Source organism: Labeo rohita, chromosome 5, assembly GCF_022985175.1.
Source record: "Labeo rohita strain BAU-BD-2019 chromosome 5, IGBB_LRoh.1.0, whole genome shotgun sequence".
NCBI lineage: Eukaryota > Metazoa > Chordata > Actinopteri > Cypriniformes > Cyprinidae > Labeo > Labeo rohita.
Window position 1 is genome coordinate 6,078,558 of NC_066873.1, and position 27,816 is coordinate 6,106,373.

The window sequence follows — 27,816 nt, forward strand, 5'->3', positions numbered from 1 at the left end:
TTTTTTTAGGAGCGTCTCTGACAGAGTCCACACTCAAGACAGTTCCTCAGGTGGTGAACGTACAGGAACTGAAGGATAAAGGTCCGCCCATACCGGTGTCCACTGTCATCAGGTGAGAGACCTTCACACTGCAGCCACAGCAGGGGAATTACAGGCAGTTTGTATAATTTTCATACTGAATTATGCTCTGCATAAGTACTGATTGGGAATGCATGCAGTATGCATAATTCTGGGATGTTTTTGTGTTTGTATAACTGCAGCAGTTCATTCGCTGTGACAGAGAGCTCACGCCACAAATCACACACGCTCCTTATGCAGAGCATAAGCATGTGCTTAGAACAAATCTGATGTTCATTCGCTGCACTGACTGCCTCTGTGTGTGTGTATGTGAGAGAAATTCTCTCTCTCTGTTTAAAACGAGGCCGTAGTCAGGGTCAGATTGGAGTGTTTATTATGGGCTGTGCATGCGTACGGCGTCCTGTTTTAACCTTTCACATGAGCTCATCTGCCCTCAGGGGTGTGTTTAGACCACAAATGTGTGTGCGTTCAGACCCTCTTATCTGCGGCACTGCATGATGAACAACAGCAGCTGGACGCGTGATACGTGTGTTGACCTGTGAGACCGACGGCAGCTCTCAGTTAAATGTAGAAATGCACGTTAAAGGATTAAAGCTTGAATAGCTTTGAATGTTATTAAACCAGCATTTGACATTTGCTGGACTGGATGGTCACATGACCACATATCTGTCCATCACAGCACACAGCACATTACTGTTTGGTGTTTCTCTCAAGTAGCTGACTTACAGTAGGTTTGAAGCCATCATCACCAGATATGAGTCATGGGCTGTTTATTACATGCATTTTTATAGTATCCTTCTTATGTGTACTCACTATAGTAATAACAGAAATGTATGTGTAATTATAAGAAATTAAACCTTAACTGAACCCTAACCCTAGAGGTAAGTATATGTTAACAGCTATTAGAGTTTATTTGTGTATTTACACTGTAAATAGGACTAATGTTAACATTATAATAATTATAGTTATCGTTATGGATGGGCGATATGGGCTTAAAAATTTATCACGGTAATTTCTGGTATTTATTGCGATACCGATATCATTGACGATAATTCAGGGAAATCCTGTTTCTTTAGAGAAAAGTATTTTCTTTCCTATTTTTTATTTTTTTACCCCAAATAGGGTGTTGTGAGCATTACTGAGTACACACGTAATGTAATGACGTAATGTAATGTTTAATTTCGCTGGAATGTAAATTAAATTGTTTATACTATCTGTACTGAAAACTCCTAACATTAAAATGAATTCCCTGTGTGTGAAACACACTTGGCAATAAAGCTCTTTCTGATTCGGAAGCCGGAGGGCGCCCTTGCGCAGAAACTCCACATATGCTTTATAGCAGAAGTAATAGTACTGACCATGCTTCAGGAATCTCTAATCCAGTTATTGCTTTAGCTGAATAAAATGCATGATACAAGAATTTTAACTGAGGACACTTGAAGACAATAAACATACGATTGCTACGATACTTTTCTGTTATAAAGCAGCTCTCCAGTGTGGAGCCAGCTGATGATAAAATCTTTTTATTAGTTGGGGGAAAAAAATATTTCATTAAAGTGATAGTTTGGTTTGCAGATCTAGCTCAGGACTTTTTTTTTTTGATTATCATAACCCTATAAGGTATTTTAAGAGAGACTGCGTTGTGCATAAAATAGTTTATCCAAAAATAAAACATCTCATTTTGTGTGCTAAATATATTTATTTGTATAAATTAATTGTATAATTGTAGTTACATAACCTGACTTTTAAAAGCTGAAGTGAATGTCTTTATTTTTTAGAATATGTATAACTCAATATTTTAACTAATTGCAAAAAAAAGCTGAATAATCGATCAAAGTCTATTGATTAATCAGTGAAATAATCAACAATTATTTGCTCTAATAATCATTAGATTAATCAATTATCAAAATAGTAGTTGCAGCCCTACAGTATTGTTAACGTTATCGTTATAGTTTTTGGTACAGTTATTGCAGTTATTTTTAACATTAATGTTATAATCAGGGGTGCACATAAGTGATATGCAGGTGCACGTGCACGACAAAGAAAAAAAAAGGTAAATATTACCTTTTTATTTTTAAGATTACTATAAAATAATTGTATTTTTGTTTGTCACTCCCTCTTAATTTTAAAATCTAATAGTATTATCACACTTTTAGTGTTCAGTTTTAGTTGGTAGCATCTTTAATATTATCATTGTCGTTATTATAGATATTAGTTATCATTTGTTACTGTTTACATTGGGGTGTGCAATATTGACAAAAATAATATCTCGATAATTTCTGAGATTTTATCGATAATGATAATTAGAAGATGTGTGTTATTGTGCTTAAGAACTACCATGCTGACTCCTAAAGTTTTTGATACTCTTCATATTCTGTGTGGTCCGTTCACAGCAGTGACGGAAATATTTTTTTTCCAATAATTTTAAATTGATTTTTACCTTTTATGAGCGTTTTTACCTTTTCTAAATCCTTTTTTTCCTGAAAGTGTGCATCATCTTTGGAGTCAAATTCTTACATTTAATCAGTCAATTATTATAATAATAATGCGTCTTTGCAGAAGTTGCATATGAAGTGGCATTTAGATGTATTACACATGTTAATGCAGCTTAGAGCGACATGGAATGTTTTAACCTGCAGTTACAAATGTATACATAATGTTTTGATATGTTAAACATTAAAACGTTGAATACTTATATTTGAAATTATTTTTAAAAAAAAGATGCTTTGAATGTGAAATTAAAACTGGCAGTAGGAGGCAGCAAGTCACTGTTAACAAGTCATTGTGATTAAACTGAATCATTTAAACAGATGATTCATTCAGGAACGAAAACACAGTCATGCTCAGAGATGCACAGTGTTGGGCAGTAACGCATTACTTTGTAATGCATTTATGCTGGGATGTACCTTGTAGTGCGTTACTGTAATTTGATTCTTTTTAGTAACGGAGTAATTTAACGCGTTATAATTTCCAAATTAGTAATTAGAGTATAGTTACAAGGATGCGTTACTGCTGCGTTACATCATTGCCGACAGAATGTGTTTTATCATCTAGACTGTAAAAAGGGTGTTGGCTATAGCACACGTCCTCTACCTGAGACCTACTTTGACTGGTAAGCGCCTGTGAGGCGGATTCAACCAATGAAAACAAAGTCAGCATGGGGAGAGGAAAGTACGCGTTCTGTAGCTGGAAATGCAATCATTATTTTGAGTTTATTTCTGTCAAAGGAAAAAATATTATTGTGTGTTATCAGAGGGGAAGAAAACCTTTTCAACCGTGAAAAACTCCATATCCATTTTAAAACCCCTGAAAGGGCAGCACGGCACGTTAAAGCTTCTTGAGAATGTACCAGGTGCGGAGAGCAACGCACCAACTTCCATTGTCTTCACATGAGTCTCTGCGCGCCTGCAGCCCCGCACCCGCACTCGCCCATCAAGTCTTGTCCGCGTCGACGCAACAGAGATATGATTGTGTGGGAAGCGATAGAATAAAATGATTTGCGGGACTCCCGCAAAATAGAAATAGCTAAACCTAAAATATCTAAAACAAATGAATTGCTATTCATGTATTGCACAAAAGCAACAAGAACAACTAATATAAAACAAAAATGATGACACGCGTAAGCATAGGCAGAGTTTTTGCAGGTGTTTGCAGCGTTAAACAATGTTGATTTCTGGAATGCAGTGGACAATCAGAGAATCCACTCACCGCTCAAATGCCGTGCATTTTGCAGCCATGCACGCAGCAGCCTGTTGCTTTTAGTAAAAATAACAGTGGTTTGTGAATGTTGATGCGTTAATAACAAATATTTTATCAGGAGCATTTATGCTGGGATGTTCACGTAAATTTTGTGGATGTACAAAAAAAAGTAATGTAACTAGTAATGTAACTAATTACTTTTGAAATAAAGTAATCAGAACAGTATTTTGATTACTTTTAAAAGGAATAATCAGTAATCAGTAATTTAATTACATTTTTAGAGTAACTTGCCCAACACTGGAGATGCAAAACGGTATTGTGGCTGTGTTTGAACTGAGTTTTGTTGGCGAAATTGAGCAAAAACAGTAAATATGCTGTCTAAAACATAAGTCTTTTAATATTAACTTCTTGTTTATTTTATTATATCACATTTGTAGTCATGCTAATTTTTTTAAAGAAAAAAAAGTCACTTGTGTGATATTAATTAACTATATGAAATTATATAAATATATAAATTTTCTGCCCCCATATCTTGAATTTTGTGATTATTCTAAATGCATTTTAATAGACTGAATCATGTAGCGAAAGAACGCACTCTAAATGCTACTTACTAGACTTCATCAGGTAATTTAACGTTATGTTTGCTTTTTGCAATATACTCTGTCAAATCACACATCGTTAAAACAACAACTACGATATTATTGCAGACAATATAAATCGTACATCCCTACAACGTTTAAGTTGTTGTTTTCAGTATTGTCAATAGTTATTGTTGTAGTTATCACAATTAGAGTCACCATTATATTATCATTAGGCTTACAGTAATCGTTAGAGTTAGCATTAACACTTATTTTGTAGTTCAGGTTGTTGTTGTGAACGGGCTGTAAGTGTGTATAGTTTTTTTGTCCAGTTTTGTGCACTGTAACAGCAGGATGTGAGTTTGTGGTCAGCTCTGTGAGTGAGATGATTTGACATCATTTCCTGCACTGACGGCCTGCCTTGTGCTGTCCGAGCTCAGTGGAGCTGTATCTGATGTCTGCGTGTTTCTGGGCGTTGTGTTACTTGCGAGCAGCGAGACGTCTCATCTGTGTGTGAATGCACATGACAGTGTCTCCCATGCAACTTTAACCCAGACACATGTATTATTAACGCTCGAGCTGCTCGGCCTGAGGCAGCGGTCGCACATAGGTACACACACACACACACACACGCACGCGCGCAGCTGTGGCTGTGTTCAGAGCTGCAGACCACCACAGTAGTCACACTGCTTCTGCAGTATGTCAGTGATCAAATACATCTGCCAGAATCACAATGCAGCACACTCTAAACCTGACCTTCCATTTGGAATGCTATATACTCAGACATTTTTACACTAGTTTTGATTAAAACTTCAACCATGCATTTATTTCCTGTATAGTGAAGCCTTGCACAAACATAGTGAGGACATAAGTATTGTGTACTAGCATTTCAAACATGAATTGATATTTAATAATTGATCATTTAAACCGTGTCACATGAATGTTTAATTTATAAACCATTTTTATCAGAATTTTTGCTCAAATAACTGTTCATTATAACAGTGCACTGCAGTTTTGTTATGTAATACTTTAAATGTGCAATCACTTTAAAGTTGGAGGATTCTGATCGGCTGCCTATGTTTTTATCGTTCATCATCTAGAAAAATTGTTCAGAAAATGTTTTTTTTTTTTATCATTATTGCTTCTTTGTGTTATTGTTGTATCGATGTTCTGAACGTCAATTATCGTACCATAAGAAAACAATTATTAGAACTTTATAGTTAATCAATAAAGTTACTTTCCTTGAAGTGAAGTGAGCTTTTATGCCTTTACTGATAGTTACTCGTATATAGATAGATACAGTCCTGCCAAATGTGTACTGGGCAGTATGCACTACGCTAGTGTTTCAGCCTCTGTGTGTGCATGTCTCTTCCTGTCTGTATTGATCTCTCATTCTGATGCAGAAGGAGACAGATGGTGAACGTCCTCTTACACACATTTGGGTTAATTTGGTTTGTTCACCATATAGAGGTCAGGTGACCATTGTAATGAGGTCACTGCGATTCAAGCGCTCGGGCTGTTTATCAGTGCACATCTCTCCTCTTCCTCTGCTCCAGTTACCGCTCTTCATCATCATCATGGTCACATGAGCGTCGGCTGTTCTTCCTGCTCACTCTGTGTCTGTCTGACCGGCGTTACAGTGGCAGATATTTGTCCTGAACAGCCCGCAGGACACTTTCCACGTGAACTTCCTGTGCTGCATCATGCTCACAGGCTCAGACGTGAATGGGAAAACAAACGTGAGCACAGAACATCAGACCTCTTTTGTTCAAATGCTCATGAGGTTTCTCAGATGTATCCCAGCATCTCTAAACACAAAGCCATGCATCTGTAAATATGGGCCTTTCACGCACATTAGCCACATTTCCATCCAGCAAAAAGCAAGCATGCTAGAGTGTGCAAAACACACATCCAGGCACCACCGAGTAGAGCTGTGTGATTTGGGGGGGGGAAATCCAATAGCGATATATATATATTTTTTTATTTCTTTATTTTTTTTTAATGGTTAAAATTTTTTTTTATTTTTTTTATTTTTTATTATTTTTTAAAAGTTTTTTTTAACAAATTAACAAAAAAAGATTAACACCATGTTTAAGTGCTAAGTGTTAAGTGTTATTATACTATTATGAGTTCATGCCTTTTAATATGAAATATGAGCCTTTCAGGTACAATATGTAGGGCCCTATGATTTCCGCGATATGGAAAATTTTAGGAATAAATTAAGTTGTTTTTATGCATTCAAATAATTAAACATGCTAAAACACAGTATTTGACAGTTTTGGAGCAAGTTACTTATTATATTTAATAAGTATTTAATTATTGCAGGGTTGCGTCATATTCTGAATTTGCATTTCACTGTTTTTATTCATTTTGAGGAATACTGAAACTGTTTTTTGTGAGTGAGATGAATTCACACTGATGCATGTTCACACCACTCTCAGCAGTGTCTGGTTCGACTGTTTTCATTCCGAGGGCTGAATTACAGCACAATTTGTGCTACGACACACTGGTCAAAAGGCGCTCTTGCAGGCCCTTACATTAGGTTATTTGTTATTATCAAACAACTGTTTGTCGACAGAAATATTTGTCAACTTTTTTATTGTTGTTGTTGACGTTGATAATGTCAGCTAATTGTTTCAGACCTAGTCATTACTTTGTTTTATGTGTGTCTGTAGCGCATCTGTTCCAGCACCGGCGGCTCAGGTGGTTCAGCAGGTTCTGGCAACGGTGGAGGCCAATAAAGTGAGTCACACATGAGCTGCTCCAAACACCAATCACAACACTACAGTTACTGCTGATTGAAATGTCAAACTGCTTTTTAACAGAATTCAGTGTTCTTAACAAGGATTTTCTCTTGCAAATCACAAGCACAAAGGCTTCAGAGTGAGCAAGCGTCTGCCTTGTGGTGTAACCTTTTGTTTTTACTTGCAGAATTCATTTCAAGGTGCATTAAAGGTCCCAGCGCCGCTGGCGGGTTCAGCCCAGACCACATCATCTAGTTTTGTTTTTGGTGAGTGTGAATCAGAGTTCCTACAGTTGCACTTTTAGTATAGTATAAAGTATAATTAAAGCTAAACATATAAATGATGGCTGCACTGCTTTGTTTGTACTCTGGTAGCTGTGGGATAATGCCCGTTTGATTGTAGTAATGAGCTGGTTTGTGTTTGGGCTGCCACAGGTGGAGGAGCTGCTAAACCTGATGTAGGAGCATCTTCATCCATCAGCGAGAAGAACTCAAAGGGCTTTTCATTTACTGCGCCGTAAGTTGCTAAACGTCATTACAGTGACCCCCTTAACCCTTTAAGCCTGAGGTGTACCACCAGCGGTCATAATCATAATCAAATTGCTAAGCAACCACTAAATGGAATAAAACAAAATCACTTTAAAGCTTACAATCTCAGCTTTTTAATGAATGTAATTTAATGAATGATCATCTCATAAGGAGTTATTTTCTGGTATATGAAAAAAAAAAATGTTTTTATATTTAGATTAGATCCAGAGACATTGCTCACAGAGTTCTAACACACAACCCAACAGATGCACAGAAGAAAAAACAACTGTACTTTTCATGTTGCGCTTTTGTAACTTCATGAACCATTCATAGATCGTAGAAAACTGCATTTCAATATTTTCAAAATATTCTCCCAAATAAAAAGATCTAAAGATATTATTAGATCTAAAATTAGATCTAAAGATATTTTTTATGATGTTAAAATGCACACAAAACCACTAAATTAAAAAAAGGTAATGTTCACGTGGAGTTTTCATTCATAAATTTATGAAACATGCATACAGTTGCGGTCAAATTTATATACACCTTGCAGTTTTTTTTAGTACTGGCCTGAATAAGATATCTCACACAAAGATGTTTACATAGAGTCCACAAGTGGAAAAAAAATTTAGTTTATAAAAATGACCCTGAGCGAAAGTTTATATACACTTAATTCTTAATACTGTGGTGTTACCTGAATTATTCACAGCAGTTTTTTGTCGCTTGTTTGTCCTGAACAGTTGAACTGCACACTGTTTTTCAGATAACTCATTTAGGTCCCACAAATTTTTCAGCATTTTGCATATTTGAACCCTTTCCAACAATAACTGTATGATTTTGATATCCATCTATTCACAATGAGGACAACTGAGGGACTCGTATGCAACTATTACAGAAGGTTCAAATACCCACTAATGCTTCAGAAGGAAAAACGATGCATTAAGAGCCAGGGATGTAAACTTATGAACAGAATGAAGATGTGTACATTTTTCTTATTTTGCCTAAATATCATGTTTTTGTCATTTAGTACTGCCCTTCAGAAGCTACAGAAGATACTTACGTGTTTCCCAGAAGACAAAATAAGTCCAAATTACTTTTTATTTATATTTATATTTACTATCTTCAAATCCAAGAAGTTTTCACCCCGTCTCTTAATGCATTGTGTGTCCTTCTGAGGAATCAGTGAACTTGAACTTTTGGCCTAAATTGTAGATTGTGGAAATACACTTCGTTATCTTCAAAAAATTCAACCAATCATTGACATAATTTTTTTTTTTATTAGTGATGGAAAAATCGGAAGGCTATCCGTCACTTTGACAGATTACACTCCGGGTGATACCAAAACGGTATTGGTTGAATTTCCTAATGAAATGGACAGAATTTGAAATCTGAGACTTTTTCCATATCAAAAGTAACAAAGCGCAAAGATTGCAATTTATTGAATGCGAAGCACACTATGTACTGTTCATTCATCAACTGAAAACAGCATAGACCAAAAGATCGACTGATATTTAAGAATCTACATTCGTTCATAAAAATGAGAATATATTAAAATCGAGAAATATTTTAGTGTCCTTCGTTGTCACTGCGGGTGTGGTGTTGAACATGAAAGGTGACGCACAAACTCCGTTCATCTGTTCTCTTCAAAATAAATGTAAAAGTGAAAATGTGAACAAAAATAAAAAGCAATTAAATGTGTTCTTATAATTAAAATATGAAAATTAATATGACGGGTAATAGGTAGAGTCTGAACTTTACAAAGCATGTTTGCTGATAATAAAAAAAAAGTCAATATGTCAAATATGCTCTAATATTTCAAAAATGTCATACAGCTCAGATAGTCATGTGTTGTATGTCATTTGAATTTTTTTTTTTTTTTTTTTTTTTCTTTTTCTTTTCCCTAAAAATACAGTTGTTCTATCAGTTTTCTATTAAATGATACCAACCGTTTGACTCTCCTAGTCTAAGAGTTATGAGTCATTATTTTTTTGTATGTCACTGTAAAAACAACACCTTCAGGGAAGCAAAAATGCCTTACAGGCCTTAAAGGGTTAAACTCGGTACAGGTCTTCATGTTTGTTGATTATTGTGAGTGTTTATGTTGATCTAGTCTATATTATTCATAAGGCTTTGCTCTTGTGTCTTCAGCAGCCCTTTTGATGTACGAGAATATTATGAGCGTGTCTAATGTCTTTATATTGTTTGCATATAAATATGAAATCCAGTATGTGGTTTAGATGCAGAGTCTGCTGTTTGCTATTTCACAGGTCATCAGGGTTCAGTTTCACCTCTCAATCACAGGACAACAACAACACTCAAGGTATCATCTTCATGTTTGTCTTCATCTTACTCACTTTATATTTAACACTATATTTGTCAGAAATGTGCCATGCCAATTGCCAGGAGTCAGTGCCGTTAGAATCTGCAGAATTCTCCACATAATTTAGAGCTGTATGGGATTATTTTTGTGCCAATAAGAATGAACGTAACTTTATAAAACTGAACGTAACTTTCCAATAAACGATCAAAAATATGCCACTGCAAAAGAAGAAAAACACAATGAAAATGAAAAAATGAACTCAGTCGCACGAATTTAACATGCTCTTCAAATATGCTTCATTCTTTGTTAATGATTTTCAAAGAATCGTTTTCGCGAATCATGGATTCTGAATGCGTTGCCACAACTTTCGCTTACGCTTTCGTTTGCTGTTTTGGCACAAACCTCTCGTGGGGGCGGGCTTAACAGCGATCTACTCTGATTGGCTAATGAGCTTTTGATGGACAGTTGCTCTCTGAACTGGAAGCACGGACGGTGACGTCAGTGGCGCAATACGTCGTGCTTTGTTTATAGAAACTATCAGAACTGTTGCACACTGTACATGAATAAAACTTTTATCGATGTTATTGATTAACGTTACTTTAGCAACACGAACCTACTTCAAGCTGCCCTGAGGGACAAGCTGAGGTGGAAGATGATGCTGCTCCGTGTCTTTCCTGGGAGCTCATCTTTAGAAACTAAGAGACGACCATAGGTGAAATACTAATAACATTAATACTTAATATAAACAAAGCACGACGTATTGCACACCGCAACAACTTTCCAATATGTGCGCCACTGACGTCACCGTCCGTGCTTCCAGGTCAGAGAGCAACTGTCCATCAAAAGCTCATTAGCCAATCAGAGTAGATCGCTGTTAAGCCCGCCCCCACGAGAGGTTTGTGCCAAAACAGCAAACGAAAATTTGCGAAGCGTAAGCGAAAGTTGTGGCAACGCATTCAGAATCCATGATTCGCGAAAACGATTCTTTGAAAATCATTAACAAAGAATGAAGCATATTTGAAGAGCATGTTAAATTCGTGCGACTGAGTTCATTTTTTCATTTTCATTGTGTTTTTCTTCTTTTGCAGTGGCATATTTTTGATCGTTTCTTGGAAAGTTACCTTCAGTTTAATAAAGTTACGTTCATTCTTATTGGCACAAAAATTATCCCATAGAGCTGTTGTTCTCAACGTGGGACATGGGACCCACTAGGGGGCTTTAGCAAACATTCAACTGGGCCTTAAGATGACCTAAAATGATTTGTGACCTTGGACTACAAAACCAGTCATAAGGGTCAATTTGTTTGAAATCGAGATTTAGAATTTATCTTTAAATTATTAGTTATTTATGATATTTAATTTATTTATATTTAAATTTAGTCATTCAGCCATTTAACTTTTATCCAAAGCGACTTACAAATGAGGACAATGGAAGCAATCAAAATCAATAAATAAGCATTTATGTAAGTGCTATGACAAGTCTCCTTAACGTACACGTAGCAAGGTTGTTTTTTTTTTTTTATTAAAAAGAAAAAGAAAACAGAATACAAAAAGAATAGAGCAAGCTAGTATTAGAGGCTTTTTTGTTGTTGTTGTTTTTTGTTTTTGTTAAATGTATGATAAATAAAAAGAATAAATACAAAAAGAATAGATAAATAGAATAAAAAAGAATAGAGAAGCTAATGAGAGTTTTTTTGTTTTTTTTTAAAAAAACAAGCAGTTAGTAAATTAAAAGAGTGCAACACTAAAAGGGTCAAGTTTTTATGAATAAATACGCTTTCCACTGATGTGTGGTTTGTAAGAATAGGGTCATATTTGACCGAGATGAAACTATTTGAAAATCTGGAATTTGAAGGTGCAAAAAATCAAAATATTGACAAAATCACCTTTAAAGTTGTCCAAAGGAAGTTCTTAGCAATGCATATTACTAATCAAAAATTAAGTTTTAATATATTTATGGTAGGAAATGTACAAAATATGTTCATGGAATCTTTACTTAATGTCTTAAGATTTTTAGCATAAAAGAAAAATCGACAGTTTTGACCCACACAGTGTATTGTTGGCGATTGCTACAAATATACTCGTGCTACTTATGACAGGTTTTGTGGTCCAGGGTCACATTAAAAAAAAAAGAAAACATCTTTAAAGGAGAAGTCTACAGGGGTTGGAGAATGAAACTGAAACACTGGCCAATATAGTGTTGGAGGTTTCATGGCTATATTTATGCAGCCTGGTGGCCAGTCTTTACTGATCGCACATTCCACCAATAAGAGCAGAGTGTGAAGGTTGACTTTGTGCACCCAATAGCTCAAACATTGTACCCTGAAGGTGGTGCCGTGTATTAGGATGATAATGCACCAATACACACAGCAAGACTGGTGACAAGAGTGATTTGATGAACATGAAAGTAAAGTTAAACATCTCCCATGGCCTGCACAGTCACCAGATCTGAATATTATTGAGCCACTTTGGGGTGTTTTGGAGGAGCGAGTCAGGAAATGTTTTCATACACCAACATCACATAGTGACCTGGCCACTGTTCTGCGAAAGGAATGGCTCAAAATCCTTCTGGCTACTGTGCAGGACTTGTATTTGTCATTCCCAAGATGAAATAATGCTGTATTGGCTGCAAAAGGAGGCCAAACGGCATACTAATTGTGGTCTAAACCCAGGTGTTTCAGTTTCACTGTCCAACCCCTGTACTTCCAGAACAACAAGTTACAAATAATGTACTAACCCTCTTGTCATCCAAGATGTTCATGTCTTTCTTACTTCAGTCTTAAAGATATTATGTTTTTTGAGGAAAATATTTCAGGATTTTTCTTCATATAATGGACTGGTATGGTGCCCCTGAATTTGAACTTCCAAAATGCAGTTTTAATGTGGCTTCAAACGATCCCAAATGCAGTTGTAACAATCCCAGCCGAGGAAGAAGGGTCTTATCTAGCGAAACGATTGGTTATTTTCATAAAAATAATACAATTTATATACTTTTCAATCTCAAACGCTGGTGTTGTCTTACTCTCCCTGAACTGTGTGTATTCTAGCTCAAGACATTTAGGGTATGTCGAAAAACTCTGACCATATTTTCTCCCTCAACTCCCTATATCGCTGTTTTACCTTTTTTGTTAAGGGTGTTTGATCTTCTTTGCATGTTCACTTTGCAAAGACTGGGTTGGAACTTTTGCAGCGATGTAGGATGATTTTGAAATGATTTTTGAAGTTGAGGGCGAAAATACCCTAACTGTCTAGAGCCAGAGTACACAGAGAGCAAGACAAGACGAGCGTTTGAGATTAAAAAGTATTTAAATTGTATTTTTTAAATGAAAATAACCGATAGTTTTGCTAGATAAGACCCTGCTTCCTCGGCTGGGATCGTTTATAACCGCATTTGGGATCGTTTGAAGCTGCATTTAAACTGCATTTTGGAAGTTCAAACTCGGAGGAACCATATCAGTCCATTATATAAAGAAAAATGAAATTGTTGTTTTCCTCAAATGTTTTCCTCAAAAAACATAATTTCTTTACGAATGAAGAAAGAAAGACATGAACATCTTGGATGACAATGGGGTCAGTACATTATCTTTAAATTGTTGTTCTGGAAGTGGACTTCTCCGTTTAAGTGAGCAAAAACAACTAAAAATTTAGAGAATTCTTAATTTAATTTAGCCCCAAACTTCTGGAATTTAAAATGTTATTAAATTCCAAACTTCTAGGACTTAGAAATGTTATTATTTTTATTTCTATTATAATTCTTTTAGTTACTTATTTTCATTTAAGGACCCCTCCTAATTTATTGAAATTAAAAAGGGCAAGTCAGGTATGGAATATTATTGGGATAGTGGGGAGGTAGATAACCACTGATTTAGACCCCTGCCATCCTCTGCACCTTTTGTGTTTGACTATTGCAAATTTTTACTAATTTGATGATGCTCCAGCTGTTAATAACAATGTTGCATTTGCAGCTCTGGTTGGTACAGTGTTATATGTCCATTTAGCACAATGTGACCAGTGGTCCCTCAAATTCAATGCAAAATAAGAACTTCTGCAGGTTCTGAACCTGCCAATGGCTTGGTGGGCACACCTCTCTCATTAACTTTCCTTTCTTCCCCCCTACTTTTGCAAATAGCGAAGAGTTCTGGCCTACCAGGCAAGTTCTCTTTTGCAAGCAGCACGGGAGCAAAGATGACGTTTGGTCCTGGGGGGTCTGAGGAGCCTTTTTCATTCACTCCAAGCGTGAGCTCCTCTACACCGCCTCCTGAGCCATCTAAACTCCCTCAAGCTCCTAAAACCCAAGGCAATGCTGGAGAAACTCTCGGCTCCTTTTCTGGCTTAAGAGTGGGCCAAAGTGAAGAAGTAAAGGAAGCTCCAAAGAGCACCTTGAGTTTCTCCTTTGGACAGCCTGGCAATGGATCCACAGGATTTGCGTTTGGTTCACCGCAAATCAAGTCTGCGGAAACTGGAAGTTCATCAGAACCAACAGGCGCTGCAGCAGAGGCTCCAAAGACCACTACAGCACAAGGATTTGGCACATCTACATTCACCTTTAAACCACAGGAAGGAAATACTCCCTCAATAAAGCCAACTTTCACCATTCCCTCGACGTCTTCCTTTTCAACAGCTACCACTTCTTTTGGCAGTCTTCTGCGAGCACCTCTGTCAGAGACGCAGACTCTTCCCACAATGCCCCTCCAGCCAGAGACAACGACTTCAATTGAGCCGGCTCCCTCCACTGATACTGAACCTAAGGAACCTCCAGCAGAACCCAGTCCTAAACCGCCAACCTTAAGTGCTCCATCAGCCTTACCAGTCATTGAAGCCACTGCTCCCACCAGTACCGAGCCCATTGCAGCTACTTTCAACAAGCCCCCAACTCCTCCAACTCTTGGGGTCTCGCCCACACCTCCTCCCTCAGTTACCCCACCATCTGAGACGCCGGTGCCTGTTTCCGAGCCTCCTGCAGCAGAACCAGTCTCTGATCCTCTCCCCGAGACCACCAGCACTTCCACAGTCACTCCTGCACCCCAAGAGACACCAGCAACCACCTTGTCTTCAGCTCCAGTGTCTGACAAACCAGGCTCAATCTTTGCCCCACCTTCAAGTGGCACAGACAGTCTGACAGTAGGAGCCATCAGTCTTACCAATGTCGTTGCTACAGTGGCCTCCTCTGTCCCATCTGCAGCCATCACCACCAGCACAGCTCCAACACCAGCCCCAGTTTTCGGACAACCCACTTCAGTCGGTCAGACCACAGGGTTCGGATCTACCGTCTTTGGGGCCAATTCTGCCACCTCTGGCTTTGCCAAACCTGCCTTTGGACAGAATCCCAGTGCAGGGTTTGGCCAGCCTGCAGCCTCTGGCTCTGCTAGCGGCTTCACTTTTGGTCAGTCGGCGTTTAGTGCAAGTCCTGGTTTTGGGCAGCCAGCCACAGCCGCCACCACATCGGCCACCAGCAGCGGAGGAGGAGCACTGTTCGGATCCTCTAGCGCTAACAGTGCCAGTTCCTTCTCCTTTGGAGCCAGCAGCACCAGCTCCGCACCCAGCACTGGCACTGGGCTCTTTGGCCAGAGCAGCGCTCCTGTCTTCGGACAGCCCACCCCAGGCTTTGGCCAGGGATCAGTGTTTGGGAGCAACACCACCACAGCGTCTTCCTCTGGTTTCGGCTTCGGACAGCCATCAGGTGGGTTTTTAGGAAGCGCACTTGCCAGTGTGCTCCGTTTTTAAAAATTCCAATGTGAAAGAGTAGGATGTAGAAATTATACATGAAGTGTAGTGAGTAAGGCACAGGGCTGGCGTTAACTGAGAATTAGCTGGATTAGAGTTGCTTGGTAGATGTCTGCTAGACCCTTTTTTACTAGATCGGGGTGCCCAAACTCGGTCCTGGAGGGCCAGTGTCCTGCAGAGTTTAGCTCCACCTTGCCTCAACACACCTGGCAGAAAGTTACTAGTATGCCTAGTAAGAATTTGATTAGCTGGTTCAGGTGTGTCTAATTGGGGTTGAAGCTAAACTCTGCAGGACACCGGCCCTCCAGGACCGAGTTCTAAATTCTTGTCTGATGGTGAATATTACCATATACTTCAACCCTGCTCCTGGAGAGCTACCATCTTGGAGACTTCAGTTCCAGCCCTGCTCCAACACATCTGCCTGTCATTATCAAGTAACCTTGAACACCTTGATTAGTTGGTTCAGGTGTGTTTGAATGGGGTTGGAGCTGATATCTGCAGGAAAGTAGCTCACCAGGAGCAGGTTTGGTAATCTCTGCCATACCAACCTAAATAGGGTTGAGTATTGTTAGAATTTTATCAATTTCGATTCCGATTCCGATTATCGATTCTAATTCTTTTCGATTCCCAGTTTCGATTCCAATGTGAATAAAATATATCAAGCATATTTATTCTGTTTCTTTTTTTGCTAAACATTTAGTTGCAGCTGAATACCATGAACAAAAATCAACAAGCTACATAAAAACAAAATTCAAAAGCTCTGTGATTCTGGATAAATTTGGTTGTTGTTTTTTTTTTAAATGGAAGTTGTGGTTCTCGTATGACCTTGAAGAAAAAAAAAACAGACAACTGAACAAAATCACATGTAAGCCTAATTTATAGGCGAATGATTCAGTGATTCACTCCAGATTTACTTGGTTCATTACTGGGATGAATCAGTGTTTTTGAATGAATGATCAAAGACAAATACATTATTAACAGCCCACTTTCACCACCTACTGGCACAACAACGTAATCAGTAAATCTTTAACGTTATTTGGAATGTCAAATTAACTTTCAAAAGGATGATTTACTGTATTTTGATCTCTACCGTACATATCAGAGTTTATATTTGGACTATGAACTTTTATCCCAGTACTTCTGTGATTATTTAAATGTTTGTAGCACAGCGATAATGAACTGTGTGGCTGAAAAGACTGTGAAACTGTTCATATACATCATTCATATAGCCTACATGACAGTGGCTCTCTTTAGGTCAGCGGCAGCACGAACACAGAATGTTTAAATCACACTAGTATGATTGTATGCTGCATGGAAGAAAGGTTGAGAAATCAAACAGAGGAATCATTGTAATTTAGGAATAGAATCACATTGGTATTTGAATTGTGATCTTTAACGGTCTGTTAAATTAAAGTGCTTTGTCATATTGGTGGTGACACATCTATTGCAACATGTTTAGCTTATCACAAATATTACACTTTTTTGACTTCTGATTGCAAGTGTAGCCATACTTTGGAGTGATAGATTAGCAAGCAAGGTCCTGGCAGATTGCTAGGTTGGGTCCTCACAAATTGGAAAAAAAAAAGAACCGCATATAGGAATCGATAGGCGGAATCGAAATTTTAATTTCACAAGAAGTATCCGATTCCTGATCTTAAGTATCTGATTCTGGAATCGGAAGCGATTTTCAATACCCAACCTTAACCCTAAAGCCTGGCTCACACTGCAGGATTTTTAAAATCCTAACCGATTCTGAAATCTGGTTGCAGTGCACACATAAGGAGAATCTTTGCAGATTATCTTCCCTGAAATCTTAAACATTGCACACACTACAAGATTTGAAAATCGTGTCGCATCACGCACTACAAGATATTATTAAGATTAGCATGCCGGAGGGAACGCCTCACTTGATCTTACGCAACAGATCATCATTTCAAAACTGAGACGATTCACTCCAGAGCTTTCCTTACTCCATGTGGTTGTAGTATGTTTTTAACATATTATACAGACAGTGTTACTACAAAAACAGAAGAAGCAGCTGACGTAATCATAGCCGTGATCATCTCAATTTAAAATCCTGAATATCAAATATGTTTGATATGATTGGGCCGACCCCGATTTGTGTGAAAGCAGATCAGGAGGTGCAAGACTCAATCTGTGAACGTCTCACATTACCAGATAATCTGTGCTGAACATCAGAGGCTCGACAAGATTTTTGCTCCGATTCTCGTGAGGGAAAAAAACGGGGCAAAATCGAGCTAAAAATTCTGTAGTGTGAGCCCGGCTTGAGAATCACCATCATAACACTTCAGCATTCATGATGTGTGTTTTCTGTCAGCTGTTTAGAAGCAGAAGTAACTATTTGCAAATTAATTGCTATTGATTAAATTGGTCAAGGTGGTTTGCAAAAAGCTGTCAAGTTGTTTGTGATTCAGTTGGATTTATTCAAGTTGTTTGTGATTCAGTTGGATTTATTCAAGTTGTTTGTGATTCAGTTGGATTTATTCTAACAGTTCATTCATGCAGTGAAGCAGTTTCTTATATCGTAATGGGTTACTTTATAAGACTGAAAACAATAATAGTGCTGAATGAGATTTATTTACAGTCACAAATGTCATTGATTATGTGCCAGCAGTGAAGCAGCTCTTTATTGTGTGTGCAGCTTGTGTAAGAGCAACATTCTGTGCTGAAGGTAAAGTCAGTTTATATCCATATAGCCATAACAGTAACGAAAGTCTATCAAAATATGGGGACACCTTTGGGTGAGTAGGTGGGGGTTTGCCTTACTACTGAGAAGGCTAGAAATGACTGATACTGACTAGAAGTGAGACATGAGCCTTCACCAGATCAGTACTCTTAACCCCAGAGGGACTGTCCCACATTTATACATGAGTCTGATGTAATGTAGATTACAGAACAGAGCTTTTCTGTGTTCTCTGTGAAGCCGGCAGCACGTTCAGTAGGCTGAGTATTTAATTAATTTAATTGAAACCTTTTGCAATTTAATTATCACACAGACCTTATAGTGAAATCCATATGGTTGTGCAGCCCTACCTATGTAGTTGCATAAACAAAAGCTGCTTTTCCACCATTGTGCTAAACAGCTGGCATGGTTATGGATTCTTTTTACACTATGGTGCTGTGAAAGCAGAGTAAGAATGTACATAACGAATACATTTGCATTAATGCATTTGGTAGATGCTTTTATCCAAAGCGACTAGGGCTGTCACGATTCCTTGATTGAATTTGAGTACAAGTTCAAATCCTTGATTGCATTTTGCCTGTGCTGAGTATATATATATATATATATATATATATATATATATATATATATATATATATATATATGTGTATATGTGTGTGTGTGTGTGTGTGTATATGTGTGTATGTGTGTGTGTGTGTGTATTTATATATATATATATATATGTATGTATGTATGTGTGTATGTGTGTATATGTGTGTGTGTGTATTTATATATATATATATATATATATATATATATATATATATATATATATATATGTATATTTTTTTTTTTTTACATGCATGTTAAGTATGTGTCTTAGAGACATGCTCTGCTCCATTCACAGTAAATGCATTTACTGTACAGCATACAGCATCTACTGTAGCCTTAATCTGACAATGCAACATGCACCATTTCATCAGATTTGTAAGGTAAATAATTTATAAACCTACACAAACACAGGAGAATACATCAATATCCTTCTCAATATGCTAATTGTTCATGGCGATTGCAAAATAAAAGCTCAAACCCTCACGCTGAGTTTACACGTTTTGATGTCCACATATATTTAAGAACAGTGACTGCCGTATTTCTGTTGTAAAAAAAAATATATAAAAGATTAAGTGGACATTTTAATTAAATGTCGTTTAGCCAATGTTAAACAAGGATTAGATCGCATTATAAAATGCAGTCATTTGTTATAATGTACGTTAGCTCTGTTGTTTATAATACATTATGTATTTTAACAGTTTTGTTCAATAAAATTTCATTTGCTTTTGATGCTTTATTTGAACTAATTATTATTGCATCATTGCTGTTATATATTTATTTTAAATCATTGTAAAGGTTATTGTTCGCTTGAGGCTGTTTTTATTACTAAAGAACATTGAATATAATAATCTGATTACTCGATTAATTGTTAAAGTAGTAGACCGTTTACTCGATAACCAAAATAATTAGTGACAATCCTAAAACCGCCTTACATTAATTTCAAGGTACCCCTTTGATCAGTTATTGCATTCCCTGGGAATTGAACCCGTGACCTTGCTAACGCCATGCTCTACTGTTTTAGCTACAGGAATGCATCAGTTGTTGACTTGATGATGCCATGATACTATATGTAAACTATGCAAGGAATCACAGGCAATGAAATGAGAACCACAGCTTATGAATTGCTAAAAAAAGCAAAACAGAGGAGCTCCTGGCTCTAGTGTTTGAATCGCAGCACTGTGTTCATTTACACATGAACAGCTTATGATCCAGTGTTTTCAGTATCTCAGAACGGCTCAGTTCACACTAAATATTGCTCCATATGAACACACATCTGGGTCACTTATAAAGTGCATTCAAAAATGCAGCATGCGCCAACGTCATCCAAAATTTGTAATGGAAAAACAATTAAGCGTCTGCTTTTTTTTTGCCAAAATGGAAGTTCAGTGTCTTAACATTTAAAAATAAGTCCGTTAAGGCAGGCATAAATATTAGTGTTGTAAGTTATTATTCTGTAAAATACTAATTGCAATAACTTATTAAAATACAATAGTAGTATTTCTAGTAATATTTTTCCATATTGGTTCGATTCTTTTATTATTAGTATTTAATCAAATGATATTATTATTATTATTATCATCATCATCATCATCATGCATGCTGTCCTGTTAATTATGTTCTATAAAAAAGTGTGAATGTGGGAATATAGGTATGTAGTTGAGTGTTGTTCATGTGTCATGAGCATGTCAGGGCCGTGGATGTGATCGTCCAGCATTGGAATGTGCAGCAGTCTCAGGCGTGTCCTCAGGCCAGGATTACTCCCATTCCTATGAGTTCTCTGAGATCCTCAGACTTCCACATTATAAACAGCTGAGTCTCTGATTTTTGACCTCTGAGCTTCAGTGACACTGTAGGATGCCCCATTCACACCTGTTTACTCTTTGCTTGTTTAGAGCCACATAAAACTCTAAAAAATGTGCTGATTGAAATGATGTAGATGTATCTGTCCGGTTCACCTTAGACTGCATATTGTGTTCTGGAAAATCAATGACATTTGAGATGAACTGTGCATTACTGAATCAGTGACACGGATAGAGGAGCACAAAGAGAGCAATGAAAGTCAATGTTTCAGTCTCAAAATGCAAATTATTCAAATCCACATTTTCTGTTACTTGCACAAATTCTGATACACTAATACAACAACATTTGTTCAAATCACTGCACATTTGTTTAATTCAGCATTTGATTGTTGATAGTAAGATACATATGGAGTGTTACAGTTTCATAGATGATTGTGCATTAATTTATTAATATTTGAGAGTGATTTCATGCCGTGCTGCAGTTTAGAGTTGTTGACTGCATATCATGTTCTGAAGTTTTGCATAATCAGTGACATTTGAGATCAACTGCTGTTTGTTGTTTTTTTACATCTGTGCATTACTGAACCAGCCTGAGGAATGTTGAAAGCCAATGTTTCAGTTAGACAATCAAGTCTTAAAATCCAAGCAAATCACATAGGATTGTCAATGAAAGCATGCATTCCACTCGATCCACAAATGTGCAGCATCCTTGTTGCAAGCACGAAACATCTCTATTTGTGCAATTAACAGTACACTTAATTCTGCATTTATTTAAAAGTAAGATGCATTTGCAATGTTTATTTGTGCATGCATGTAATGCTTTTGAGACTGACTCATCCACTGTTAAAGAATAGGCACAAAGAATTGTATGTTTGATCTTTTAATATCTTTGTGTGTTTTTTATTCAGTGTTTGGCAGCGGCACCGCCAACTCATCAGTGTTTGGACAGCAGGCCGGCGGTACCAACGTCTTTGGGCAGGTACAGTCCTTACAAAACACATCATCAGCTCTTCACCTGTTAAAGCAGACTGGTTATACAGCTGGACGTGTGTTTGAGTCTCAGACACAGTGATGAGGTTTCATCAGCATGCAGTGGAGGCTGGAGCTGCGACGTGCCAGATAAAAGTTTCAGAGTTTCTCTTTGCTGCAGGCTTCTGAAACAAGACGTGCTGTCAGTCTGCTGAAGGACTGCTTTGAGTCACCCGAATTATATATTGGCTGCATAATCCATTTTTTTTAGAAGCAAATTTCAGGTTTTCACTCTTGGTTTTGCCTTCATCGCCAGCCAGTGAGACCTGAAACAGCAGACTGGTTTTGCCATGGTCTAAAAATCTTTTAACCAAAGCAACATAATATTTAGTAGTTTATTTATATTCATAAATCAGATCAAACACCTCTTCCACACAGTAATATAGTTGATATACCAATTGCAGGGTGTATTTGTGGTTGAAAACCTGAAACTGAAGTACAGATGTGATTTATTTTGTGATCAGGCTCAGTCCAGTGGAAGTCTGTTCGGGTCAAACACTGGAAACGCTTCATCAGGATCAGGGTTTTTCAGTGGTCTTGGAGGAAAACCCAGTGAAGATGCTGCCAACAAAAACCCATTTGGATCACCAGCCACAGGTGGATTCGGTCAACCCGTTAATACAGGTGAGCACACTTGAAATAAATTAAATATTAGCTGAAATAAAATATTAGAAATAAAAAACCTTCAGTTTTATCTTTCTATGCTAAAATAACTAAAACTGAAATAAAATGAATAAAAAAAAAAATTAAGAAAAAAATAGTTCCGTGTGATTGTTCTGTGTTTTAAGCGCAGGAGAGCATCTCTTCTCTGCATTTTGCTGAAGTTCTTGTGTGGTTTGATTCCGGCAGGTTCTTCTAATCTATTTGGGAACAGCGGAGCAAAGGGCTTTAGTTTCGGCAGCAGTTCATTTGGTGAACAGAAACCCAGTGGTTCGTTCAGCTCCGGTACAGGGTCTGTGGCTGCACAGGGCTTCGGGTCGTTTTCTACACCCACCAAACCAGGTCAAACACACACCACACAATATGATGCGGTCTAATACATAAATGAGGAAGTGGACATTTCAATGCCCAGGACTATTATTGTTGTTTCATTTATTATTTTTTATTTTTATTTTGTTTTTTGCTTTTATTATTTTTTTGTATTTTATTATTTAATTGTACCTTTTTTTTTTTTTTTTTTTATTTTTTTTTTTTGTTACTTTTTATTACTTTTTTCTTTTATCTTTATTATCACTTTATTATTTTTTGTTTAATTATATCTTCTTTTTTTTTCTTGTTGTTGTTTTATTATTTTTTTATTACTTTTGTTTTATCTGTATTATTACCTTATTTTTTATTTAATTTTATCATTTACTCTTATTTTGCTTTTAATTTTATTTTTTGCTGTTCTAATGTATTTTATTCATTTATTTTTAGTATTGTTTTGTAACAGTAACAGTAATTGTATTATTGTAATTGTAATTGTATTATTGTTGTTGTTGTTATTATTATTGTTATCATTATTACCTCAGTTTTTGATAATGTAGATCTAGTCACATTTGTGTTTTAGATTCAGCTTGAATCTTTTCCTGAAAGCAGGCATTTACTTTAATGTTGGCGATCCAGAAAATGTAATTCAATGACATGACTCACTGAATTATTCAGCTGGCTGTAATTTCAGAGCGCTTAGTGAGCGACGCTCTTTCCTGAACAATGGCAGTTTGCTTCCTGTTCTCGAGTCTGAACTGATGCTGATCTGTGTACTTCTGGTCTGTTCAGCCGCTGGTTTCGGGAGCGCGCCTGTCTTCGGAAGTCCTCCTACTTTCGGCGGATCTCCAGCGTTCGGCGGGTCCGCTGGGTTTGGCTCCGCCCCTTCCTTCAGCAGCCCGATGGGCTCCACCTCAGGGAAGGTGTTTGGTGAGGGAACCACAGCCTCCAACGTCGGGGGATTCGGGTGAGTCTCACTGGGGGATCAGTCTATGAAACCGCTGCCTCGTCCAGCGTAATACAGTGATTTAATGTGAATGACCCTACCACAGCCATAGGATTTTTTTGACGTGAATCACAGAATGCTGTCATACAAGGAAGAATATTTGAAACATCAATAGTAGACACTACATAGGTTACAACAGAGTTAAATCTTAAACTAATATATATCACCATACTTCCCCAGTGAATTAATCACAGTATATTAAGACATTGCAAGTTTTCTGAAATCAGGGTTCGTACAGGGTGCTTAAAGTGCTTGAAGTATTTAAATTTGACTTTTTGAAATTTAAGGCCTGGAAAACCCTTGAAAATAGCAGTATACCTGAAGAGGTACTTTAAAAGTGCTTGAATTATTGATAGACAATGTATCTATGAAAGAACTGTTTAATTTTGTCAATAAGCATGTATCTTTTCACACAAAATTCACGCAATTCAAAAAACATCATACGTTTTTACGCTTATTTCAGTTAATGTTAGAAAGCGAATAGTAGTATTGACAGTGTTGTGTAAACATGGCTGAAGATGTGAAAAGAGGAACGGATGAACCGAATTAATTGGTTCAAAAGTCAAAACACTGGAACCGCTCCATCATTCGATCATTTATTTCAAGCGATTCCCTAGCAAAAACTTCAACAAATTCCAACATCGCTTATAACCGTTTTAAAAAGCAAGTAGTGATGGGTAAAACAGAGCTTTTCAAAACTCAGAATCAGTTTAACCATTGCGTCGCAAAATGATTCACTGTTTTGAAGCGCTCCTGTCGGATTGTGTATCGCGAATCATTTGTTTCAGATCAGAACAGGTTCGTGAATCGTTTTGCAATTTTTAAATGATTCAAATCAAGTAATTCGCGATACACAATTTGAAGTCTCGATCTAAGTCAAATGATTTGCAATCTGCACTCCAAGTCCTGATCTGAAATGATGGTTCACAAATCTTTATTCAAATTCAAAGCATGGATCAAAACTTTGTAGCGCTAATAATTTGATTCAGATTGAGATTTTGCCAATCTTTTTTTTTTTTTTTTTTCAGTTTTTTATTTTAAACCGTAAAAAATATCAAACCATTAAATAAAGTGTACACAAATACAAATCCTTTAAGAAAATTAACCATGTTTTTACTATAGTAAAAGTGTAGTATACTTTGTAATACTTTAGTAGTAATACTTTGCATTTTCTTCGCTTTATTTTTGCAATTTTTTTTAATTAATATATTTTTATCTATTTCTCTTTTTTTTTTTTTTTTTTTGGAATTTGAAATAGAAGACATTGTTCAATAAGTGAGATCTCTGATTGAAGTACTTTAAAAATGAATTTCCAGGACTTTTAAGGACTTTAAGCACTATTTTTTTGATTATCCACTATCTGTACGAACGCTGTGAAATGCTGTGTTTAAAATGTCCAAATTTGGCGTTCTCTTATTAAATATGCATGCATTTGCATATATTTCCAGGACAGAAATCTAAACATTGGTTCAAAATTCTTGTTTGATTTGGCATATTGGTGTTTTTCCAGAGGGGATTTTGGATTTTTTATTTTATCACTCCATCGTTCAGAAAATACAAGGGATGCACCAAAAATGAAAATTCAGGATGCATTTTGGTGAAAACTGAAACCAAAATGACTTAATGTAAATATTTTAATTTAAATATTTTTTTCTAATAACAGTGAATTTAGTGTTTGTTTATTTTATTTATTTGTTTTATAATAATAATTTTGGAAAAACACGTTATGAGAAACTGAATTTGGTGACACTACAGTGTGTAACGTTGTAGTTATTGACTATTTTTGTAGTCACGCTTTTTTCAGGTTTTGCACTTTGCAGACTTTCCCTTTGGACTTGTCACTTAGCTGCCCGCGCATAAAGATCAATGTGTGCAGAGGAAGGTTCAGTTTGAGGAAAATGAGGTTGTAGCTCATTCCCTACGTTACTGCAGTTGCAAAAGTGGTGTTATTTCTATAGTACCAATGTTTAGCTTACAGTAGTGTTGGGCGATATGCTCAATTTTCATATCTTCCTATTGTCAGCCTGTGAGATCGCAGATGCACAATATATTATCGTGCTTATTTATTTAATTATTTACTTACTTGGTTTCATTGCTGTCAAATGAACTAACACCAGCATAAGGCTAAAAGCAGCCTAATATTTTCAGTATGACTGTGTGTTTAACATAACAATTTAATAGAAACATTGTAAGTTACTAATGCTTACATTTACTACAGAAAATGAGCAAAGAACATTTACGTTATCAAAGAACATCATCACTGACTAGCCTTACCTAGTCTAGGACTAGGAGTTTATGCACTTTAAAAAACACTCCCGGTACCATAAGTGAATACAATAGTTGCATCATTGTATGATGAATAAATTTCTTACCCCTTATTTACACTGCATGTCTGCGGCGCGAAGGGGGGCATTCCCTCCAAAACGAGTTACTGTGTCCCCCTTTCCCATCCTCTCCCCTCCTTGCTGAACGGGATCGATTTTGAAAGTGAAAGTAAAACCGGAAAAACAACGCGCATAAGAAAAGCGTTTGCACATTTTCGCGAGTGTCGGCAACTGCACACAATTACAGATTGCATGCTTCCCACCCGAAACACCACCTCCCGCTCACCGTGATTTGTGCCTTTGTGTTTATACCAGCCACCTCGCAGCAAGTTTCTGAAGCGGCTCTCTGCACTGCATCGCTAAAGTTAGGCGCCTAGTCCGTATTTTTGACGGATAATATTAGTAATCAACTTGCTGTCGTCAAGGGCATCAGCAAAAGGCGATATCTCTGACTATCGTCGATACATGTTACTATCGTCTATCGGCACAACCCTAGCTTACGGTTTATTGATCTAGGAAATTTGAATCTGCGAATATGTTGCCAACTTTACTGAACTTGTTTCTAGGTGGTGTATCAAACCTGTCATGGAAAAGTGCTTCGGCACCGTACCCCCTCTTGAAATTTTCACTGAACAGACACTTCAAAGTATTTCCATACAGCTGACATGATTGCCCTTTTCTGGGTAAGGCTGTGATAACAGCTAGAGCAAGAGTGAAATCTGAGCACTGAGCACGGAGGCATATATTTTCAGTTTGTATTTTCAGCCTTTTTTTCTTTCAGCCAAACACTGATAATGCTATTTTTGGTGGCTGAAAATTAGGTGCATCCCTGGAAAATACTGTCAACAGACAGAAAACAAATACATTTCCACAATATTTTTAGGAATAAAATTTTGTGAAAATCAGTATGCATTATAAATGAACAAACCCCTCAGTAAAAGCCTTCAGAATATAGAGGGGAATAAAACTAAACAATTTGGTGTATGTAAGTGCTGCTGAAGTGAAGAAACAAACTTACCGCCTTTCAACATTTTCAATGTATTTTGGTGTTTTCTTTTTAACAAGTTTGAAAGAACAACATGAAGACATGTTATGAAAGCAAAATAGACCAAAATCGCCCAGTGCATGAAAACACACTGGATGAAAGTGTTACAGTGCAGTGAAGCTGATTGAATGGGATCAGAGCTGTGTTTCATTGTTCATGTTAGATAGCAGGATAGATGAATGTGCATGTATTTTGTTTCTTCAGTTGATCAGATGACGTTGACCAGCGGTTTGTCGTGATGTGTGTGCAGACGCCCTGAACGAGGAAATTAAATGTTGGATTATTGTCATTTTCATCTGGTGCAGCGGGTCACATGAGCGCGTTTGTCAGGAATGATGCAGGATGTAGGTTATGCAGAGATTATGTGTGTGTGTGTGTGTGTGTGTGTGTGTGTGTGTGTGTGTGTGTGTGTGTGTGTGTGTGTTGAAGATTACAGGCAAGGAGAGAGATGGGGAGTCTCCCGTCAAAGATCAGCAGACTAAAGTGTGTACGGCTGCTGTATGTTCAGCATCTCAACACAATTATCAGTGTGTGATTTGCATGGAGATAAAGTGAAACACAAACATGATTATATTTCTGCTGGTCTGAAGTAGAATGGTTTTGACTTACTATGCTCAGAGCAGCTTATTTAATTATGATACAAATGATATTTACCTCAAATTGACTCAAACTACACCATAATA

At 37.1% G+C, this 27,816-nt stretch overlaps 1 protein-coding gene across 2 annotated transcripts in view; it reads left to right on the forward strand.

Annotated features, from left to right (window-relative positions):
- The window catches only part of nup214 (nucleoporin 214), a 59,194-nt gene that overhangs the window by 23,544 nt on the left and 7,834 nt on the right, over positions 1 to 27,816 (forward strand). For both annotated transcript variants that reach the window (XM_051110066.1, XM_051110067.1), the window contains exons 24-33: positions 10 to 112; positions 7,031 to 7,097; positions 7,287 to 7,365; positions 7,534 to 7,615; positions 9,894 to 9,946; positions 14,075 to 15,625; positions 21,672 to 21,742; positions 22,257 to 22,416; positions 22,642 to 22,794; positions 23,551 to 23,725. In XM_051110066.1, coding sequence (XP_050966023.1) covers positions 10 to 112; positions 7,031 to 7,097; positions 7,287 to 7,365; positions 7,534 to 7,615; positions 9,894 to 9,946; positions 14,075 to 15,625; positions 21,672 to 21,742; positions 22,257 to 22,416; positions 22,642 to 22,794; positions 23,551 to 23,725 — 2,494 coding nt within the window. The remainder of the gene's footprint in view (positions 1 to 9; positions 113 to 7,030; positions 7,098 to 7,286; positions 7,366 to 7,533; positions 7,616 to 9,893; positions 9,947 to 14,074; positions 15,626 to 21,671; positions 21,743 to 22,256; positions 22,417 to 22,641; positions 22,795 to 23,550; positions 23,726 to 27,816) is intronic.